Below are 22,230 nucleotides of genomic sequence, written 5' to 3'. Positions count from 1 at the left end.
TAGCTATTCTCTGATTCCATTAGACCAGGTTCAAAAAGATGGGTATCTTGCATTGCAAACAGAAGTATATGACAGTTAACAGAACATAGTAAGTCAAGGAAATATTGGTCTTAGTAGAAACAAAATCAAATATATATATTCATGATTTTATATGTGTGTGTGTGTGTTTCTTATATTTTGGTAAATAGAGTAGTCACTGCCTCTTTTCTGTTTTGTCCTAACATCATATATGATGAGATCAAATGAGGGAGGAATATCAAAGTAGAGATTTGCACCGAGAATGTGCATGCAGTGCATTATGTTGTGTTGAAACCAATGAATTAGAAAAGAGAAGAACAAATGCAGAAACCCACAGCCAGACTTTATGAATCAAATCACTATCCGCAGAGCTCAGGGAACACTCCAGAAGAGGAGGGTGAATGAGTATAAGTACCAGAGGGGTTGGAGGACACCAAGAAAACAAGACTGCCGTACATATGAACCTCACAGAGACTGAGGCAGTATGTACAGGGCCAGCATGGGTCTGCCGTAGTTGGGGTACTAGAGCTGAAAAGAGGTGTAGACACAAACACCAACCCCTAAACAAGAAGAAAATTCCAAATGATAACAATTTGCAAATAAAAATTTAATTTCCTCTGAGAGAGTCTCATTGGAGAAGCAAACTACTCTTAAGAGAAGGCTGCATGTCCAGCAGTAAAAGACCAACAGAAAAAAAAAACTGAACTCAGCAGCATCTTTTAGAAGTTCCTTGTCTTATAGCATCATGCCAAGGCCTTTCCTTTAAAAAACAAAACTTATTGTTTTGTATTTTTATTTTATTTCATTTTTATATTATTTTTTCTTTCTTTTTACCCATCAGGTCTTTTGCACATATATTGTGGCTTCCAATTTACTGTTTTTATGGAATCCTGAACAGCATGTATCTTTATTGCGTTTTCTCTTGGCTCTTTTCCTTGTTTGTTTGTTTGTTTGTTTGTTTGTTTTGTTCTATTCTGATGTATTAACTTTTGTTTTGGCTTATTACATTTTACATTATTTTATTTCTATCGCTTATAAGCCTGTTAGTTTTCTAATGAGAGATAGAAAGGGTCTGGATAGAAAGGGATGGGAGGGGAGGTAGGGAGAAAACTGGGAGGAACAGAGAGAGAAGAGACCATAATCAGAAAATATTGTGGAATATAAAAATCTATTTTCAATAAAAAGAAAAATTGTAAATCTTCCTATCAGTGAGATAGCTTAGAGATTGAAAGTTAATTCAAACACTAAAGGAAACTATTTGAAGATTATACAAAGGATAAATGGTATATCTAATATGTAATTGTTATTGCTATAAATTTATATAATGGACTTGAACAACCCTATAGCTAATATCAATAAAAATAGTTTCTCATTGCTGGGGTAAGAGTTTATAGTTAAGAAGAAGGTAGAAAATAAAATTAGAAAGATAATAAATAGTTAGATTTGGAGACATAAGAATTAATTCATATTTTCTTTCTATTGATAAAGTTTTTTGTCATACAGAAACATGCATGTGGATTTGTGAGTGGATTAATAGACATATTATGATATTTTTGTTTGCCAACCAAAGAGCAAAGAATAGAAAAAATAAATGCAACATTCAAATAGTGCTGATAAATATGAAAACAATAAGCATGTTTTGAAGAATGGAGTGATTCGAGGATTTTGACAAGGTATGCCAAATGGTACTGGAGCATTTTATAGTTTTATAAACCATAAATATAAATATAAACCATAAATACATAGATTAGTAAATAAATCATTGAAAACAGACTTACTTAAAAGTACAAATACAAAAATAAACCAGCAAATAAATCCTCATACTTATGGAGAGATATCAAAAATACAGTTATTATCTAAGAAGAGTTACTCTTGGTAAAATCAAGAAAAAAATGAGAAAGTCAATTTAAATGTATCTGCCTATAATCCCAAATATAAAATAAGTTGGCATGGTACCCCATTCCTATACTCTCAAACAAGGAAGGCTGGGGTAGGAACATCATAAATTTGAAATTACCCTGATCTGCACAGAAAGATAACGCATCAAAAAGAGATAAAATTTCTAACTACTTTGTTCACATCAATAAGTTACTGAATAAATGAGAGAGGAACAGGCACACTTCAGAAGCAAGGATTTTAAAATATTTGGAGAAAGCTTTCTGCTGTCAGTCAGGGACAGAACCTGCTCTTTTAGTGTATGATGTGCATAGTGTTTTATAACAAAAAAGTACAATGAAGAAAAGAGGATATTGTTATTCCATTTTGTTTATGGAGCTTGGAATCAAACTCAAGGCCTCCCACATGTTAGGGAAGCATTATACCTCAGAGTTTTTTATACCTTGGAAAGAAAGAGGTTTTTTTAAGAAAAGAAAAAAGAGAGATAGGAGTGGAAAGAAAAAGAGGGGAGGATTTTTGCGTCGATATTCATGAGTGAGATAGGCCTGTAATTCTCTTTCTTGGTTGGGTCTTTGTGTGGTTTTGGTATCAGGGTAACTGTAGCTTCATAAAAGGCATTAGGCAATGCCTCTTCTGTTTCTATATTGTGAATTACATTAAGGAGTATAGGTATTAGCTCTTCTTGGAAGTTCTGGTAGAATTCTGCCTTGAAACCATCTGGTCCTGGGCTCTTTTTGGAGGGGAGATTTTTTATAACAGTTTCTAGTTCTTCGCAACTAACAGGTCTATTTAGATTGTTAACCTGGTCTTGGTTTAGCTTTGGTATATGGTACTTATCTAAAAAAATGTCCATTTCTTTTGCATTTTCTAGTTTTGTGGCATATAGGATTTTGTAGTGAGATCTAATGATTCTCTGAATTTCCTCTGTGTCTGTGGTTATGTCCCCCTTTTCATTTCTGATCTTATTTATTTGGGAACTCACCAAGGCCAGCTGGCCTGGGCCTGAAAAAGCCTGGGATAAAACCAGTCTCGCTGAACATAGCGGACAATGAGGACTACTGAGAACTCAAGAACAATGGCAATGGGTTTCTGATCCTACTGCACGTACTGGCTTTGTAGGAGCCTAGGCAGTTTGGATGGTCACCTTACTAGAACTGGATGGAGGTGGGGGTTCCTTGGACTTTCCACAGGGCAGGGAACCCTGATTGCTCTTCGGGCTGAGGAGGGAGGGGGACTTGATTGAGGGAGGGAGAGGGAAATGGGAGGCGGTGGCGGGGAAGAGACAGAAATCTTTAATAAATAAATAAATTTAAAAAAAAAGAAAAAAAAGAAAACGAAAAAGAGGGGAGGGCAATAACTACTGTACAATACTAATGCAAGATGTTAATAATAGGAGTAATTAGGTGCTATGTATCTGGGACCTGTATAGAATTTAATTTCTTTCTGTGAGTCTAAAGTTAATGTCATTTTCTTCATTTTTTGTTCTTACTTTTTATGTGATTTCACTTTTAGTTGGAGGGTTCTTGTTTGTTTGTCTAAGATTATAATTTAATTACATTTCTCTCCTTCCGTCCCCTCTATAGACCCTCCCATATTCCATTTTCCACTCTCCTACAAACCCATGGCCTCTTTTCATTATTTGTTATTTCATGCATATATTTATTTTTGTATATACGTATTTATTTCTAAATGTAACATGTTGAGTCCATACATTGTTACTTGTGTGTATGTTTCAGAGCTGACCATTTGGCACTGAACAAACAATTGATGTGTTATTCTCTTGAGAGGACTAACGTTAGCTTTATTCAGTTGCCTGAAGTTCTTTGTTTAGAGTTGAACTTTCATGGACTTTGCCTCAACTATTTTAGCTTGCTGATTGGTTTCAAACTAGTTCAGGTCATGATTGAGTAGTCAAATTGACTAGACTTTATGAGTATAACTTCTGATGTTACTAGGAATACACAATATCACGACATACTCCATGATCTTCTTGCTTTTTCTACCCTTCTTCTACAAGATTTCCTGAGGCTTAACTGAGGTAGTGTTTCGTAGATGTATCCATGGCATGTAGTTAATGTCTATGGAAATAGAAGTTAAGTCAATATGTAATTTAGTACCAAGTAGATGACAACAGGTATCATAGAGTTCAATTCCAATGGAATCTTGGGAATATTGTAAATAAAATGACAAAAATTAACTTTATATAAGAAGATGAAGAAATTGAAGTATCAAGTAGGCATAATTCTTTAAAGATAGATTGTAGACTGTTTGATATAAAGCATTGGGCTTGCATGGGTCTGCGCCAGGTCCTCTGAGTTTTGGCTATTACATTGGTATTTTGTGAGACACAATGGGAATTGGTATAGCTCTGACATTTTTGCTTGCTCTTGAGACTCTTTTTTCTTCTATTGGATTGCCTTGTCCAGTATCAATATGAGGATTTTCACCTTGTTATATTGCATATATTTTGCCCTGTTTGGCTGTTGTCTCTTGAAAGCCTGCTCCTCTCTAAACAGGATATGGAAGGAAGTGCACTTGGGGAAAGGTGAGGAGGGCAGAGCTGGACAGAATGGAGAGAGGGACTGGTTGCCATGTATAGCAGGAGAGAAGAATCTATTTTCATTAAAATAAGTAAATAAATAGAAAATTGATAATTCAATTGTTCACATGTGTGGAAAAAATCATTTTTAGTACCATACTGTAGAGATTTCTTATCACTTATAATATATATGCCCATAAATCCCATAATTAAAGTTGAAGAAAATATAACTGAAACATATATATTAAATTCTCAAATAACAAAAATTAAAGTATCTTGAACATTCTAGATTAGTGTAACAATGGAAATCCAGAAAGAAATTATGAGAATGAATGCAGGAATACAGGACTACTAAACAAGTTTACCATTTCCTGCTTACGTCTTAGAGAACACATCTTAAGACAGAACTACAAGTGATTGTTATAGATAGCTGAGAAATATTCTGAGAAACCTGGAAGAAAGAAATAAACAAAAAACTAGATCTTAGAGCAATCATAGTCCAAACAGAAAAACAGCTTTGACATAATAGATTTAGAAATAGTGGTATTCCTAATTAATTTGAGAATCACCCAAATCAGGTCCACTGATGTGTCTCAAAGCTATTTTCTTTTATACTTCAGAAAGTGTGTTACGTTTCATTAACTCACGTTTTTTAGTAATATCCACTTCCTGTTGAAAATATGTTTCCTAGATTTAACATGATCAAAATGTATATGAAAAATATTTTTGTCCTAAGAAAAGTAATATGGGCCAAAGCTGATGATGTAAGTTTTCATGTTTATGTAAGAATTGTCTTGAAATCTGGACATCTTAGAAATTGAGGACTTTCATTTTAAAAGTAAATAAAGCCAAGTTTTAATTCTCTATGTTGAACAGACAAGCATTTCCTGTCATTGATGTTTGGATGCAATATCTTAAGGGCAAAACATTTACATTTTGACATTTGCATAAATAAGAAACTATATATAATAAAAGGAATACGAAAAGTGCTTTCTAGTCCTTTTCATCTAAACTTTAGGTTTCTTCAGTTTCCTCAGGATTCTGTCACGAATCTGCTTGGTTTTCACACTGTAAACAATAGGGTTCATGAGTGGGGGAACTAGAAGGTATACATTGGCCATGAGCACATGGACAATTGGGGAAGCATTCTGCCCATAGCGACGGATCATGGATAGCCCAATCATTGGTGTATAGAATGTGAGTACAGCACAGATGTGGGAAATACAAGTGTTGAGGGCTTTAATCCTCTCTGCTTTGGAGGCGATACTCAACACAGTGCCCAGGATGAGAATATAGGACAGGAGGAGAAGCAAAGAATCCAGTCCCATGGAGAAGATGACCACCATGAGGCCATAGATGCTGCTGACCCAGCGACTGGATACGGTTGTCTTTATGAGGTCCTGATGCAGGCAGAAGGGGTAAGAGAGTATATTAATAACCTGATATTGGAGCCTCTTCAAGAGGAAGGAGGCTGGAAAGACCAGGGCTAAGGCTCTTCCAGCAATTGCGAAGCCGATTCCAACAATGGCACTGTTGGTTAGAATAGCTGCATAGCGCAGAGGTTCTCGTATTGCTACAAAGCGGTCAAAGGCCATGGCCAAGAGCACAGCTGACTCAATGATTGAGAAAACATGAATGAAGTACATCTGGACCAGACAAGCATTGAAAGGGATCTCCCGGGCTTGGAACCAAAACACACTGAACATTGTAGGTAAGGTCGTAGTAGAGAGGCCCAGGTCAGTGAGTGCTAGCATAGATAAAAAGTAGTACATTGGCTGATGGAGGGAAGACTCAGTTCTGATAATGAACAAGATGGTAATGTTCCCTGCAATAGAAGTGGCATAAACCAAGAATATAGGAATGGAAATCAAGCCATATCTAGTTTCAAGGCCTGGGAAACCAGTCAGAAGGAATCGAGGGTACAGAGTAGAATCATTGATGACAGACATTGTGCTGAAAAAGGCTCCTCACTCTTCAATGGAAGTTAAGAATACAAAAAATTAGAGTCACTTCCAAATCTGTAATAATGAACAAAGCTCATTATATTTAATTACCACTTATATTTGTTAATCAACCCATTAATTCTTCTATTTCCTTGCATATTTAATAAGAACATAATAAAGGAGATCTGGAAGTGTTGAAATAGAAAGTGTCTATAATAAATGTCTTACATACTTACAAAATTTAGACTAGGGGATAATAAAATGTTAGCTTACCTCTCCGAACATAATTTTAAAAGCACAAGGTGATATCTCAACAGAGAGGATGCTAAGCTTAATCGAGGAAGTCACAGAAAATTTATTGAAGGTGATTCTTGAATTAGATCCCAAATGATAGACATGTTACATGGAGTCAAAGGGCTGTTAAATATTTTGTGAACTGATTGGTAACCATGCATGATAATACGGAACTGCTGGAGCATAGATCTCCTTATGCCCACAAAGTACCTTCCTAGGCTACTAGAAATTCCAGACACTATGGATGTACACACCCTTACATGTATTGTTTTTCCTACACATATAAACTTATTGTTAAGTGTAATTCATAATTAAGCATAATAGATTAATAATGGATAATAATTAAATAGAATACTTTAAAAACTTGTTATGGTAAATATTATTTAAGACAAATTGAAGTTTTTCTAAAATTTTCCATTTAATAATTTTAGGAGAAGGTTGATATAGATTTTTAAAAAATGGCAGAAATTAGAACTATGGATAACAGGAGAATATTGTGTTAAAAATGCTATAGGACCAGAGTGAACCTTTCGATGGGCACTGTAGCTAAATTTAAACAAAAAAGGATACGAAATAAAAACTACATCTTATGAAGTTACTCTTACTGATTCTTATGGAACTCTTTACAGAATCAATCAGTTTGATTTATACTGGTATCAAAGTAGAATCAGTGTTAAAATAATCTGAATGTTGTCAGGAAAAATGAAGAAGCTTTTAGTAAGTTATTGTTATAATAAAATAGAGGGTGAAAGTAACTTCTACTTGTGAGTATTATGAAGGATATACAGTTGTAAAGTTACAGAGAAAATAAAGATGTATAATAGAGATCATGATGTTTAGAAATATAGAATATCTCACCTATTTTATTGAATTTTGCCATATAAAAGACCTGCATACAAACTTGGGTAAACAAGTAAGCAAGATAAATCCAGTTAAGTTCTGACAAGCATGCTATGTATGTGTTGAGAGGAATGGGTATACTGTACCAAATGAGGGTTTTGTAATGACTTGCAAATAAGGGTGGAAAAAACACTTCACAAATGAACAGTAAGAGAAAGCAACATAGAAAGACAATGTCCAGTTGCAAGAAAAGTTGAGAGTTGCCTGAGCACCAAGCTGTTATCCACAAACTGGATGTGCCAGGAAGCAAACATGGCCAAGCTTTTATTTGCTTAGCATATCCTTTGTTAAAATTCTACATCAAAATTCCCATGCTGTGTTCACTAAGCCATCCTCCTCCATTACAACAATTATGTTGAAATTTTCTCTGACTAGTTTATTTATAAAATAACTGATTAGATAATGCTCTACAGGCAACAGTTCTTCCATGGTTATTGTAATATCCTTTCATTTAACATGAAAAATAAAAAATAGAAAAATTTATATTTACATTATATTTTACACAATGATCTATATGCTATAATAAAAATCAAATATTGGGAGCTAGTGCTTTTTATACATTACCCATACTTCCCTTGGTCTTATGTCATAAATTTCTGGTCTTCTTCATCAGTGAGTGATAAGAAAAATCCCTTTGACACCCCAAATTAATTTCTTCCTTCCGTATACACACCCCCAACAGTTGCAGTTGTCTTCAGTTCTTTCTCAGGGGGGCATGTCAAGGTTCATCTCTCACTCCTTAGAAAGTTTTCTGATTGAGAGGATTCAGTCTTGTCTCACTGCTGGTTATAGACACGAGCGCCTGCTTTCAGTGGCTACTCTTCTAAAGTCAGGGACAGCCATATGGCAAGTGTAATCTACTTCAAACATTTTAGACAGATGACTAAACACCATTGAACAGAAAAATAAAGTACTAACTACACCACTTTATTAACATTTAAGATGTTTGACCAAAATATGTGAAATGCCCCACAGTGCATCTGGTACTTGGATAGCTTGATCTCAAGTGAAGAAAAATATTGATCATGGCAGTGAAACATTACTAAATGTGGCCACCATAGATTTTGACTAAAGACACTGTGACCAGTAGCTGTAGGCAGGGTCAAGTAGGATGCAGTGCTCACGATTTTTGGATATGGAAGGCATGAGGTCCAAGAGGTTATTCGCAGCAGCCTCAGTACCACCCACTTCACGCATTTTGACACTTTAATCTTTGGACAACAGTAGTGTCAGTACTGAATTCCAAGCTTAGACGCTACACTCCCTCACCTCAAGGTTGTACAGAGTAGTTTTCGAGGATAACAGTCTAGCAGGGTGGGAGAGCATCTATTTTATCACTATCACCTGCTCCAGAGCACTGATTTCACAAATCTAGGACCCACAGAAACTCTCAGCTTCCTTTCCATCTACTGAAATCTGTATCAATTTTGTACCCACTGTTCTTACCTCAAAGTCTTTGCCCAGGCACACCTGAGTTCTTAAGTGCAGACAGGCATTCACCCTGACTCCAAATGTCTGAGTTTCTAGTCTGTCAATCTGAGCACTCTCTGTAGGTATCACAAGCTACTAATGATTGGAATAAGGAGAGAAAAAGACACACAGTGTCCTACACCATACAGATCTTTATGGAAATGTAGGTGCCTCGAGGCAAGGTTCAGTGTCTTCTGTGACTCTAGAGCAGGGTAATTCAGGCCTTGGACATTTTTGGCATTTTCCACTCAGTTGTTTAAGAATGCTGACCTTCTCGTCCCTGTTGACTAGTACGTTCCCTCTAGCACATTTTTTTTTCTCAATTAAAGCTCTTGGGAAAATAATTGATGCCAAAACTATTTATCCTCAAGAGCAGATGGTGGGAATGCCAACCTACTCTCTTAGACTGAGAAACAATTCAGAAGTGCCTGACAGATCATTTGACGGATAAAACAATGGGCTTTATTATAACTTTCTTGAAACTCTATTTAATAGTTTTATGGAAAGAGTTTCAATCCTAAATACTATGTTTGATTCATTATTTCAAATACCCGATTAAGGCATATAAATGAGAGATTATTTCTCAGTGACTTCTGTGAAACAATCATAACCTGATATCGAAAGTCAGAAAAGCATAACACACAAAATTAAAACATGTAAGACCTTTAGACCCCATGATCTTATTATAAAATTTAAACCAAATCATTATGAATATAATGTGTCAATTGGACACACACATACTGCTTCCTTTGTATTTGATTTGGTCATAAAAACTGTTTATATCTTACTCAAAGGACTTGCTACTACCTTAAAAGGAAAGGATAATTTGATAATATAAATTGAAAAAGATATTTTACTAAATTCAATATCAATGGTGGTACAAAGTATATTGAAATTAAAATTCAAGATAATTTTTATTTGTGTAATTTAATACAAAAAGCTGCAATAACATCAATCTTTATTATTATTATATTTTATTACTTAAAAAATACCAATCCAAATTCCCACTCCCTCCCCTCCTCCCACTCTACTTCTACTCCCTTCACACACCCTCCCCCAACCCCTCCAATCCTAAGAGAGGGCAAGTCACCCTGCCTTGTGGAAAGTCCAAGGTGCTCTCTACTACATCTAGGTTAAGCAAGGTATACGTCCAAAGAGAATAGGATCCCAAAAAGCCAGTATATGATGTATAATAGGGACAAATCCCAGTGCCATTGTCATTGACCCCTCAGTCTGCCCCAACTGTCAACCACATACAGAGGGACTAGTTTGATCCTATGCCCATTCACTCCCAGTCCAGTTGGAGTTGCTGAGCTCCCATTAGCTCAGGCAAACTGTCTCAGTGGGTGAACCCCTCATGGTCTTGACTTCCTTGCTCATACTCTCACTCCTTCCACTCTTCAACTGGACCTTGGGAGCTTAGTCCAGTGCTCTAATGTGGGTCTCTGCCTCTGTTTCCATAACATCAATCTTATTTGAAAAAAAATAGTAAGACAATCTCCCCATAGCTAAAAAGATGATAATAATTTAACTATGCTGACTTCTAAAATATAGTGTTCATATGTCATATTACATTTTCAATATAAATAGATGAGAAAAGAAAGAAATTCAGAAATTCAGACACACAGAAATTCAAAGGAAAAGTAACTTTATTATTATTCATAGGCAATATTAATTAACTATTTGTAAATTTTTAAAAAAATCTCAATGAAAAATCTGGAAAACGAGTAAGTTAATTATCAGTATTAAGAATATACAAATTTTATATATAAATCCATTTCTTAGTGGTGATAAAAAAATGAAACTGAGCCACACTGTGTATTCTAGCTTCAAAAGTACAGAGGGAAGAGAAACTAATAAAGGATTAACTAAACATTTACACTTATAACTCTAAATTTTATTGACATAAATTTAAGACTATTTATAGAATCAAGTGATATGCTATATTTATAGATTACATAATGAAATATTACAATAATAGTTAATCACCCCAAGCTCAAACTTTATAGAAAAAAAATCTTACAGAAAACGTAACCAAAATACATTTGAAGTTGAAATAGCAAATAGCACTGAATGGTTACACTGGTACTATCTACAGCAATATTAATCAAACAAATACAGAAAAAAATACATTGGAGCATTACAACAAGACCAATAGTAGACCAAAATACACAGGTATACTTACATTGCATGACACATCACAGATTCTGGATTAATGCATAAATAAATAGTTGATTCCTAGAGAACTATCTAGTAATATAACCATGCCTTGATCTTATCTCGTCTTGCATAAAAGTAAATTCTACATACTTCGTAACTCAAATATGAAAAGTAGGTCATAAATTTTTCAAAAATCACATAGAAAAATATGAACGACTGCAGAACTAAGCATACAATCTACCTACTTATTTCCTATTTCAAGCATGCCCTCTACTGCTTACACTGTAAGAATACGGCTGAATCCAGTGAACATTCTTTCCTTTGCAAGTGTCATGATGCAAAGCTTGGGCAATAGAAAATGCTGAAGAGACAGTATAAGAAATTCTTCTGGATTTCTGCTTGATTCTTGCTTCTGCTGTACAGAGACCAGACATAGGTGTAGCTGACGTTCAGAGACACTAATTCCTCAATTTCAACCCTAGGCTTATGGCTCAGCTTGTCTAGAATCAGGAGGTCACTATCATACTTGGTTTCTTGTCCATATTTGGTCTGCACACTAGAGGACCCATTTCCTGCTTATTAGTTAAAGTTGGTTCTTTCTCCGTCCATCCACACAATAAAAGGGATCAGTTTGTCATTCTCTGTTCTTTCCCTATCTAGTGGTTCCTTCATTATGGTCCCTGAAGACAGATCTAAGTTACAAAAAGTAGATCATTTATTCCCCACGACTGGGTTTGTGTGTGTGTGTGTGTGTGTGTGTGTGTGTGTGTGTGTAGTGGGCAGACACTAAACATGTTTCAATGAAGTCTAAGCTGTAATTTATCATTCTTTGGATAATCAATCTCCTTTAGTGCTAATTACTATTTAGACTTACCTTAAACCCCCCCTTACATTTAATGCCTGAAAGGTTAATAGTTAAGATACATAAAGTATTTGCTAACTCTACAATAACTACTGTGTAGTTGTTGTCTCCAAATTGGACCCCAAATAGCATAACAGGCAGACTTTTCTTAAAGTGCACTAAATATAAAACATTATATCATTTAAAAATACGAATTTATTTTTTTACAATATACTTTTGGGGAATTTATAGGACCCTAAGAGTAGGAACAGCTGAGGTTAGGATGAAAATGATACAGAAAGAAGATGCGGGAGAAGAAGAATGATATCATAGGTGAGATAAACTGAAAACAGGGAAGGAAAAATAATCAGAGTTAACGTGCTCAGTGTTTAGATTGTCAGCAGGGACTTGCCCACTTTTAGTTAGACAATTTCTCGGGTAGTTGTGAAAAAAGACTGACTCAAGATTAACCGTAAAGATAAAAGTAAGGGGAAAATTGATCATTTGTGCCAAGACAAATTATATAAATAGAAAGGAATCGCATTTAGAAATTTATCTTTTAGATGTGAAAAGGGTCAAGTGAAAAGATCCATAAATTTAAACATATTATTACATGTATTTATTATTTTTGAGACAGTCTATGTGACCCACAATTCTCACCTCATTCTACCTTTCTTTCCCCTGCCGTGATGGGGTTATAGGCATGTGCAGCCATGCCCCGGATCTAAGCTCAATTCCTTCTGCTCACACAGCACGGACTTGAAACACCAGTTCTCCTTTAACATTCAGGTCGTGCATGTTGTTGTCTACATATCCACAGTATTTAAACCAATAGCTGCCACAGTACATATCTCATTTGTCCCCATAAATTTGACTTGGTTTACAAAATTAGAGTTAAAATTTATATTTGTATTTATGAATTGGGGAAGACCAAACACATAACATTCTGTTAATGAGTAGTTATGGTTGGTCCCATGCTCAAAATTTGCACAATCCAACTGAGAAGAAAGTAAATATATGTGAAATAATCAAATATTGTCCATGAAGGCTATCTTAGGGAAGATGACAAAGGAATCAAGTATCCACAATAAAATATTTGAAAACGCAACACTAAAGACCCATACAGACTTGTAAAAAGAATAAAAAGACTACTGTCAAATGGTATTGATTTCTCAATTTTCTGTCATTGTTAACTATTGCAAATGGTTATTTTTCATAAGGAAAGTACTGTAATATTTTTATAATTAAAAAAGTTTATAGTTTTGCAAACGCTGAATTTCTATTACATGTGTTTTCTATTATTAAATCTAATAATAATAATAATGATCTAGATACAGAAAAGTCCATAGTAATCACCACCTTTTCTACCTGTATAAACCAAAATGGTGCAATGATTTCAAATTAATTGAGACTGCATATTTAGGAGGTAAACTAATCAGTACTTTAGCCAGATGTGATCTAAGAATTATAGCTTATTTTTTTCACGTACTAAAACAAGCACTTTCCTAATAAATCCCAGGGCCAAAATCAGAGGCTGCAGGTTACTTAAAACCTTCTTAACCTAAACTTGCGGAGAATTCCTAGACGAATCTGTTTTGTCCTCACGCTGTAGACAACTGGGTTAAGCCCTGGGGGAAGAAGCAGGTAGATGTCAGCCATGAGAATGTGGACTATGGGAGAGAGATGTTTTCCAAAGCGATGAACCATTGACACCCCAATAACTGGTACAAAGAAGATGAGCACCACACAGATATGGGAAACACATGTGTTCAGCGCCTTTAGTCGCTCTTCGCGGGATGCAATACTCAGAACTGCATTCAGAATAAGAGCATAAGAAATAAATATGAAGACTGAATCCACACCTAGTGTAGCAATAACTACACAAAGTCCATAAACGCTGTTGACCCTGGCACTGTTACAGGACAACCTTAGAACATCTTGGTGCAAGCAGAAGGCATGGGAGAGGGTATTGATGTGGCAATAGTGATAACGTCTTAGTAACAACGGTGTGGGCAGAACAACTCCCATGCTTCGTAACAAGCAGGCCATACCAATCTTGCCAATCGCACTGTTGGTGAGGATGGTAGAATAGTGTAAAGGACGGCAGATGGCAACAAAACGGTCAAAGGCCATAGCCAGAAGCACGGAGGACTCCAGAAACGTGAATGTGTGGATGAAGAACAACTGAGCATAGCAAGCACTTGCGTGGATCTCTCGAACATCCAACCACAGCACTGCAAGCATTGTGGGAAGTGTAGACATGGACATACCTAGGTCTGTCAGAGCCAAGATGGACAGGAAATAGTACATTGGCTGATGGAGTGAGGGCTCTACCCAGATAACAGAAAGAATGGTCACATTACCAATGAGTGCTACCAAATATGCAAGGCAGAAAGGCACTGAGAGCCAAGAGTGGACATGCTCCAGTCCAGGAAAACCCTTCAGGATAAACATGGGCTCTGTAACATCACTGCTATTCCAGGCAAGCATGGTGAGCATCAAGAGGCTTGAAAGACAAATGTCTTCTCATATTCTTCTTTAGTGCTCAGTAAAAGAATGCCACAAGAAAAAATGCATATTTCCTCTATGTTCACCTTGGAAGAAAGAAGAAATTGCATGTGGATATTATGTACTAAAATATTTACTAAAATTACAAAACATCAATAGTGTGTGCCCCATAAATATAGTCACCTCTGAAAATAACTTGACAGATCTTCATTGATAACACTGGAAATGTATATATATATTTCCATTTCCTATATATATACATATACAAACATATGTACTATACACATATGTGTATATATATATATGAGATACAGAAAAATACAAAAAGAAAATTTTATTCTATATTATAAAAATGGAAATTAGTTAAATTCAGAGGAAAAGCATAATGATTTTCATAAATTCCTCAGAAATGCTCTTGATTAAATCAGTGATTGCTGTTAGTCTACAACCAGGAAAGACAACTGAAGTACCCCATGACTTCAGCACAGTTATCCTCGAATTGATCTTTATTTTATATCATATCATAAACCTGTAAGTCCTTCTAATAGTGGCTTTCTGGCTCTTTCACAAAGTATAAAAGTAATGTATTTAACACCATTGTTTCTTATGCCTTAAAAGGGTAAAAGAGGCCATATCATTTTTTGTGAGAGAGAGAGAGAGAGAGAGAGAGAGAGAGAGAGAGAGAGAGAGAGAGAGAGAGAGAGAGAAGAGAAGAATCGGTGAGACAGAGAAAGAAAGAGGTAGAGAGACAGAGTCTGTAAAGATCAAACCTAAAAGGCTGCATGTGCAAAAAAAAAAAAAAAAAAAAAAAAAAACAGCCTACCATGAGCTACATTGTCCAGCACTTAGGATTTCTTGACTCACTATCTTGTCTTGTTATAACAGGACCGTTAATACAAATATTAAGTGGTGTGTTTGTGCCTGCTATGAATACACAGGAACCCAGCAACTCAGCTTCCACATCATTTCTCCTGCTAGATCCTGCCTCTGTCTCTGGTAAATCAGCCCTGAACTAATGGGAAACTGTTCCAAATGACGCCTTAGCATTCTGCAATGGAATTCCAACTGTCAGTGTGCTTTATTATCCTAGTTATGCTTCATGTTTATCTCATTGTATTTCATTAAAAGTTCATATTTATTTTTAATTTCTCCTCTACAGTCTATCATGTGAAAACAAAGGGCTTAGGGTCATATAGCCTGCACCTCCCAGGAGAATTGAAGCTACGATTTAGCCAGTCTCTCACATTGTTGAAATTTCTCTAGTTTCTTTAAAAAGTTTTCCCTCATTCTCTGTGTTAGAACCAGCCCTACTTCTCCAGTTCAACTCTGAGTAGTGAAATTTCACTTTCAACTGGGCCTGTGGGCTCAAATAAAGCAATCTGCTCACCTGCCAAGAACAGTTACTGTTCTATAACTACAAAAGAAAAAAATGTCTACTGCAATCTCTGACTTCATCCTTTTCCTCACTCAGAAAGTTTTATTTTATTCCCTGTCTTACAATTGAACTCCTGAACACAATCTATATATCAGCATCAACATATTTAGAACCCAACAATAAATATACAGACACACACACACATACACCGCCAGTGTTTTAGACACAATGGGGAAATTTATATTATTCCATGCAGTCTTTCAACCCTAATAAAAATCTTATTTTCTAATGTTTCTGAAAATAAGGTGGATTATGGTTTTGTAATTGTTTTGCTCCTGCTCTGAGTCACATTTTTGATAATTTCAATGTTTGAAAACTTTTAGCTTCAGGATGTCCATATACTGAACTGAGGAATATAGTGGACAGTAATATCCTTCTTTGTACTCTCAGTTTTTCTGGACCATGTATTTAAAGCATTAAGCACATGAATATTTTCTGTGTGTATACAAAAATGATTATGAGTCAAGAAAATTATCCTATAACCTTCCATAGGTGACATCTTTTGAGTATATAAGTGTGCATGGTATTCTCCCATCAAATTGTTACAAATATGTACATTATTTATTATAGTTTTTATGCTGTTGATTAGATTTCTATTCATAGGCAAATTTAATCCTTTGACTTGTTTCATTCCTATTAATATCCTTGGCTATGTGTATTGATAGTGTTCCACTCTGTGTGTATAGTTTTGATTTATTATCCATCAATCTGTCATGCTATTCATTGGTGCTTTGATCTCTTTATCACTGTCCTTTCTAGACTCATTTTATTCTAATTGTTGGTTATTGCTTGGTTCTTTTGGGGTTTGGGTAAAATTTAGTTACATTGATATTGAGAAATGATGGCAAACCCCTAGGAGAAATGATCCCTGCTAATGACAGAGTCAAAGGGAAAAGACTCCTATCACACATTAACCTCACATAAATTAAGGAAAAGCGACTAAGGACAAGATGATTTTTGTAGTCTTCCAGTCATCAAAATGTAGTAATCAAAACTGTTTTCCAATGGCAAGTCTGTCTAAAATTGCTGAAAACATAGAGGGGTACATTATGATGTGTCCCTCATTCCAAAACTGTCCACAAGTGAACAATACTGACTAAATTATACATTCACTTGAAAATGACTATTGTCTCTAGACGTATATGTTACTATGTAAAACATCAAATTTCCATCCACCATTTATTTGTAATGGAAAATCAAAACTTACCTGAGGTTTATGAATAAGACAGCTGCGTCATCAGCATGTTATAGTAAGCCACTACTGGCTCATCCCCCAACAGCTAACAGTTGCATTTATTTCTTCTTAACTAAACTTTCTGCTGTAGAAGTCATCTTCTCTTTCTGTTTCTACTTCTGTGCCTTCCTCTTTGTCTGCTCATTTAATCATCTCTGTTGTTTCTATTGCTAGTTCTATTTAGGTCTGTATCTAAATTTATGTCTTTTGAGCTTGTAATTTTGTTTTCCTTTCTTCTTAGCCTTTGCCTCCTCATTTTTACTTGAATTTCTGTTTTAGCTCTTGATTTATTTCATCTTTAAACATCTTCTGAGAAGAGTTAAGATTGCACTGGCTACAGATATTCTGATTCTAGGAGACTTGAGGTTTTAGTTATTATTCTATCTCATAAATACTCTAATCTCTCCTGAGGCAGAACACAAGGGATTATTTTTAAAATCTGCTAGATCCCCAGAAGGGCCATGATGCATGCAGCATTTGTCCATCTGCTTGGTTACAGCACAGAACTGCAGTCCTTGAGTGCATCCCTACTGCCATCTATGGTCCATAGTCCTTTCTTTGCATGCAAGCGTTTCTTCTCAATTTTTCAAATAAGCTTAAGAGAATGAGTTCCTTATGTTTACTTTTGACTTTTAAATTATATTTTAAAATTTTTATTTTAATTAAAATACAATTACATCATTTTCCTTCTCTAGCTCCTTCCTTCCTCCAACCCTTCCCATGGCCCCATTCTTTCACAATTTTTTGCCTTTTTCTTTATTACTGATGTATGTATGCATGTGTGTGTGTATATATATATATATATATATATTTCAGCATATATAAACAAATTTATATATATATATATATATAAATACGATCTTTTCAGTCCATTTAGTATCACATATATGCATATTTTTATGTGTTTTAAGGATGACCACTTGATATTGGATAAGAATTAGGATGCTCATCCTTGAGGAAGACTATTTCTCCCTAACTCAGAAGTCATCAACTGCCTATCATTCTTCATCTAAGGATAGGGTCTTATGAGATCTCCTCCATCCACACTGGCATGTCAACTGGTGTTGCTCACTATTTAGCTCTTTATTGAGCAGACATATTTTTGTTATTTCATGATGTAGCTTCACATCATGTCTGGAAGATAAAATCTTATAAAAAATTTTTGGTCCTTACGATGTGATAAAGAATAAAGATACACACAACAAAACAGACTCAGTAAGTGATGTTTATATATACTGTAGATACACATGTATTTTGTGTGTGTGTGTGTGTGTGTGTGTGTGTGTGTGTGTGCATGTCTGTTTGTGTAACAAATATAATCAAAGAAAAGACTATCAACCTGAGAGTGGTAAGGGCATGGGGAAGGTTTAAGATCGGGTGTTTCAGAAGGCCTGGAGGAAAGAAAGAGAGCTAATTATATTTCAATTAAAAACCTTAAAAATTTTAAGAAGAACTAAGCCCAGTGCTAAGCCTCCTTGCTGACTGCGTGTTAAGGGGACAAAGGCTCACCTTCATCATACACTCTTTATTTCAGGTAATGACCTCTCCGTACATTCTTGGTTTTCCTATATCCTTATCCTAATTCTTTATGTCTTTATAAATCCCAGGAATATCTTATGATTCATATCTAGATTTGAAGTGTATAATTTTATTAAGAATATATGTAAATATGAAGAAATATCATATTTAGATCATATATTCTAATACAAGAACAGGTGCTTCTATGTATTTTCTCAGCAATTTTATATTTTGTGTATAGAAAGTACATGTCCTATATTAGATTCAATCTTAAGTATTTGACATTTTTTAATAATATAAATTACCTTATAAATTATATTTTCCAAGCTTTTAATATTCAAGTACAAAAATAATAGTACTTTTATTCTGAAGAAATCCTGTATTTAGGTTTATTTTTTATTTTATTTTACAGATTATAGAATTAAAACATTTCTCCCTTCTCTTCTTTCCCTCAAACCTGCCCATGAAGAGAAGCCCATATGTTTCTCCACTCTTTCCTTCAAATTATATCCTTTTATTTTATTTCAAAGTTATTTCATGCATATATGTATAGATATATATTATGTATATCCACATTTATTTTTAAACATAGCCTAATGAGACATATAAAATTATTTGTGTGTATGTTTTCATGGCTGGTAATTTGGCAGTGCAGAACCAATTGGTGTGCTCTTCCATTCCCTTTAGGCTTTAGTGGGCATCTACTTAAATCTCAAAACGTAATGTAAGTTTCTTTTTGTCTTGTTTCCAGTATTGTTCTTTCATTTTATTTATTGCTTTATTTAATTAACTAAGATCATCAGTAGAGTAGAATGATATAAAATGTTGTTCTCTACATATACGAGGGAATGTTTTTGATATTTTAGTATGAAATATGTTTCCTGGGCTTTTCATAACTACATCTATCAGAGAATATACCCCCTTCCTCTCTTCATAATAAAATTAGCTATAAGATCAGATGCCAAATTTCATAAGCCTACTTTCTAACTCTTGGGTTCATGGTTACACCATCATGGTGATTCCCTTTGTGAGCAAGAGACTGGCCTGAGATGTCTCTTTCCTTCTGTGCATAATAGTCATTTGTTTCTTTGCTGTGACCAAGGCCTAACAAACCTACTTGACAAAAGGAGGATTCCCCTTGGCTCACGGTTTAAAAGGAGCTACAGTCCATCATGGCCAACAGAAACATGATGGCAGGAGAGGTCAGGTGACTAAGCACCTCTCACACACAGTCAGAGCACAGAGTGATAGAAAAGTGGAGCCAAACTGCAGGACCTCAAGGCTCACCCCCAGTGACCTACTCCCCTAACAAGGCTCCACCCCTTTGTGGAGAATTGTTCTGCAATTCCCCCAAGCAACACTATCAACTAGAGATAAAGTGTTTAAACAAGGGAACCACAGAGGGCATTTCTCATTCAAAATGCACCACTAGCTTACTATGTTCTGTTTTAAATCACGTTGAGCTCAAAATAACTTAGGAGGCATTTCCATTCCCAGCTCACAATATTTTACAGATATTTTGTGACTTCTTTATTAAACAACTATCTGAAATATTTTCACTCTAAGTTTTATATTAAATCATTACACATAAACCAGGTTTCCTTTTTGTCAGTTTTCAAACTATTTATAAAAATATTTATTTAAAGGTTGTAGTTTAAACATCATAAAGTTATATTTATTTTCAGTTTATAGCCTTGCCTATTTTTAAATCCTGATTGTCCAGAAATACATGTTTATATATTCATTTTAGTATTTACTTGGCACCTTCAAGACATTTTACCATCCAAAGTATTATCAAGGTATTTATATTCTTTTTTCCAATAACAAGTAGATTTTATACATGTAAACTATTTTAATATATACTCTACATGTTCTTTGATAATTTTATTTGTGTGCACAATGCAATTTGATCATATTCACTTGCATTTTCCCCTTTAAATCCCCCCAGATCTTTCCATATCCCCTTTCAGCTTCATTGATGTTTTTGTTTGCCATCTGTCTCTACTTGTTTGTTTGGTTGGTTGGTTGGTTGAAGGAAAAGGGGGTTTGTTTGGCTTCACAGTTCCAGGTGACATAGAAGGGAGGTCTAACCAGCAGGAATTTAAGCCCATTGTATCCACAGTCAAGACAAGAATGAAATGAAATAGTCTGTGAAGAAGAATATTTTATGTCCTGCTTTCCTAACTAGAACAGCATACTGCCAGCAGTTGAGGCAGGGGCATTTTCCTGTCCAGTGACTTATTTTCGCCACAAAGAAAGTAATCTCCATGTGAAGTTTCTTCTATGTCCATTATCTCCTCTGAAGTAGATTGGTGCTGCCAGGAGCAGACATGTCTCATTATCATAAAAAACAAGAACCTAGGTTATTAAAACATCTTAAATTCCATATTCTGTAGATCTCTGAAATGTTTGAAGATAACCTGTCTGTCTAAAAAATATCTTTGTTGGACTTTGAAAACATACCTAGTGTGACTACTAACCTATAAATGGTGGCATGCTTCCTAAGCTCAGCTCCTTTTGTATACACTCCAGAACCCAAACCTAGGAAACTACCAACTTTTCAGCTGGGTCTTACAGTCTTCCACAGACATTCCTGTAGGCCAACCTGATTTAGAAAATCTTGCACTGATACTATCTTATCAGGTGATCCTAGATTGTGATGACAATTAAATTAACTTTCACAGTGACCCTGGCTGCTATACCCTAATTTCCTTTTAGGTTTGTTGGGCCAACAAAGCACATCTTCACCCACTGAGATTTGTCACTCTTTATCTTGGAGAGAGGAAGGGGGTCATGAAATCAACATGAAGTGTGATAGTTGGAGAATCACAGATTTAGCTTCTTAGAGGGCGGAGTGGTACAGGAGGTATTAGAAATAGGAATCTGGTAGTTCCCAAACACTTTTAAGTCTAATTAGTGAAACCTATATGTACACAGGTATGAGGCTATACAATGGGGGCCACACCCCTAAGGAAAACTGACTATCTCATCTCTAGAAGCCATCACCTGTTAATAACTCCTCACCTACATGTGGAAGTACATGAGCCCCTCCTCCTGCACGCTAGCATGTTGATCAACTTTATCTTGCACAGATTGTAGGAGGGTATCACAGTTACCATACACACATGAGCAATAAGGTTCTGTCATGTTCAGAAGGCAGCTATATCTTAATCCTCCCATCCCTCTGCCTCTTAACAATATTTCTATCCTCTTCCTTGATGTTCCCTGAACTTACCGAGGGAGAGTATGTTATAGGAATAACATTATTCATGACTCTGCGGACATGTATTCTCAGTGCCTTGTCTACTTGTATATCTCTGTAATTATCATGGTAGTTATTTCTAATTGTGGTGATTGTGGCACGAAATCCTTAGGGCAGAGTCCTGAGGACACTAACGGACTTGGTATGCTGAGACTCCCACAGCATTTTCCATTAGCAAGGAGGACAATAGGATTAACTCCTAGTCACCAGTT

General features: G+C 35.4%; 2 protein-coding genes across 2 annotated transcripts; both read right to left on the bottom strand.

Moving 5' to 3' along the window:
- Positions 1 to 5,460: 5,460 nt before the first annotated feature.
- On the bottom strand, positions 5,461 to 6,402 carry LOC142850788 (olfactory receptor 51G2-like). The gene has a single exon (XM_075974696.1). The coding sequence runs from the start codon at positions 6,400 to 6,402 to the stop codon at positions 5,461 to 5,463; it is 942 nt and encodes a 313-aa protein (XP_075830811.1).
- A 7,204-nt stretch (positions 6,403 to 13,606) lies between these two features.
- On the bottom strand, positions 13,607 to 14,551 carry LOC142850787 (olfactory receptor 51L1). The gene has a single exon (XM_075974695.1). It carries the CDS (start codon positions 14,549 to 14,551, stop codon positions 13,607 to 13,609), a length of 945 nt encoding a protein of 314 aa, XP_075830810.1.
- Positions 14,552 to 22,230: the final 7,679 nt, after the last annotated feature.

The sequence above is a fragment of the Microtus pennsylvanicus genome, chromosome 5 (assembly GCF_037038515.1).
Source record: "Microtus pennsylvanicus isolate mMicPen1 chromosome 5, mMicPen1.hap1, whole genome shotgun sequence".
NCBI classification, from domain to species: domain Eukaryota; kingdom Metazoa; phylum Chordata; class Mammalia; order Rodentia; family Cricetidae; genus Microtus; species Microtus pennsylvanicus.
This window is presented reverse-complemented; position numbering and strand designations above follow the sequence as displayed.

Coding starts and splice junctions, on each gene's coding strand:
- LOC142850788 (XM_075974696.1), bottom strand. CDS start 6,402: ATGTCTGTCATCAATGATTCTACTCTGTACCCTCGATTCCTTCTGACT.
- LOC142850787 (XM_075974695.1), bottom strand. CDS start 14,551: ATGCTTGCCTGGAATAGCAGTGATGTTACAGAGCCCATGTTTATCCTG.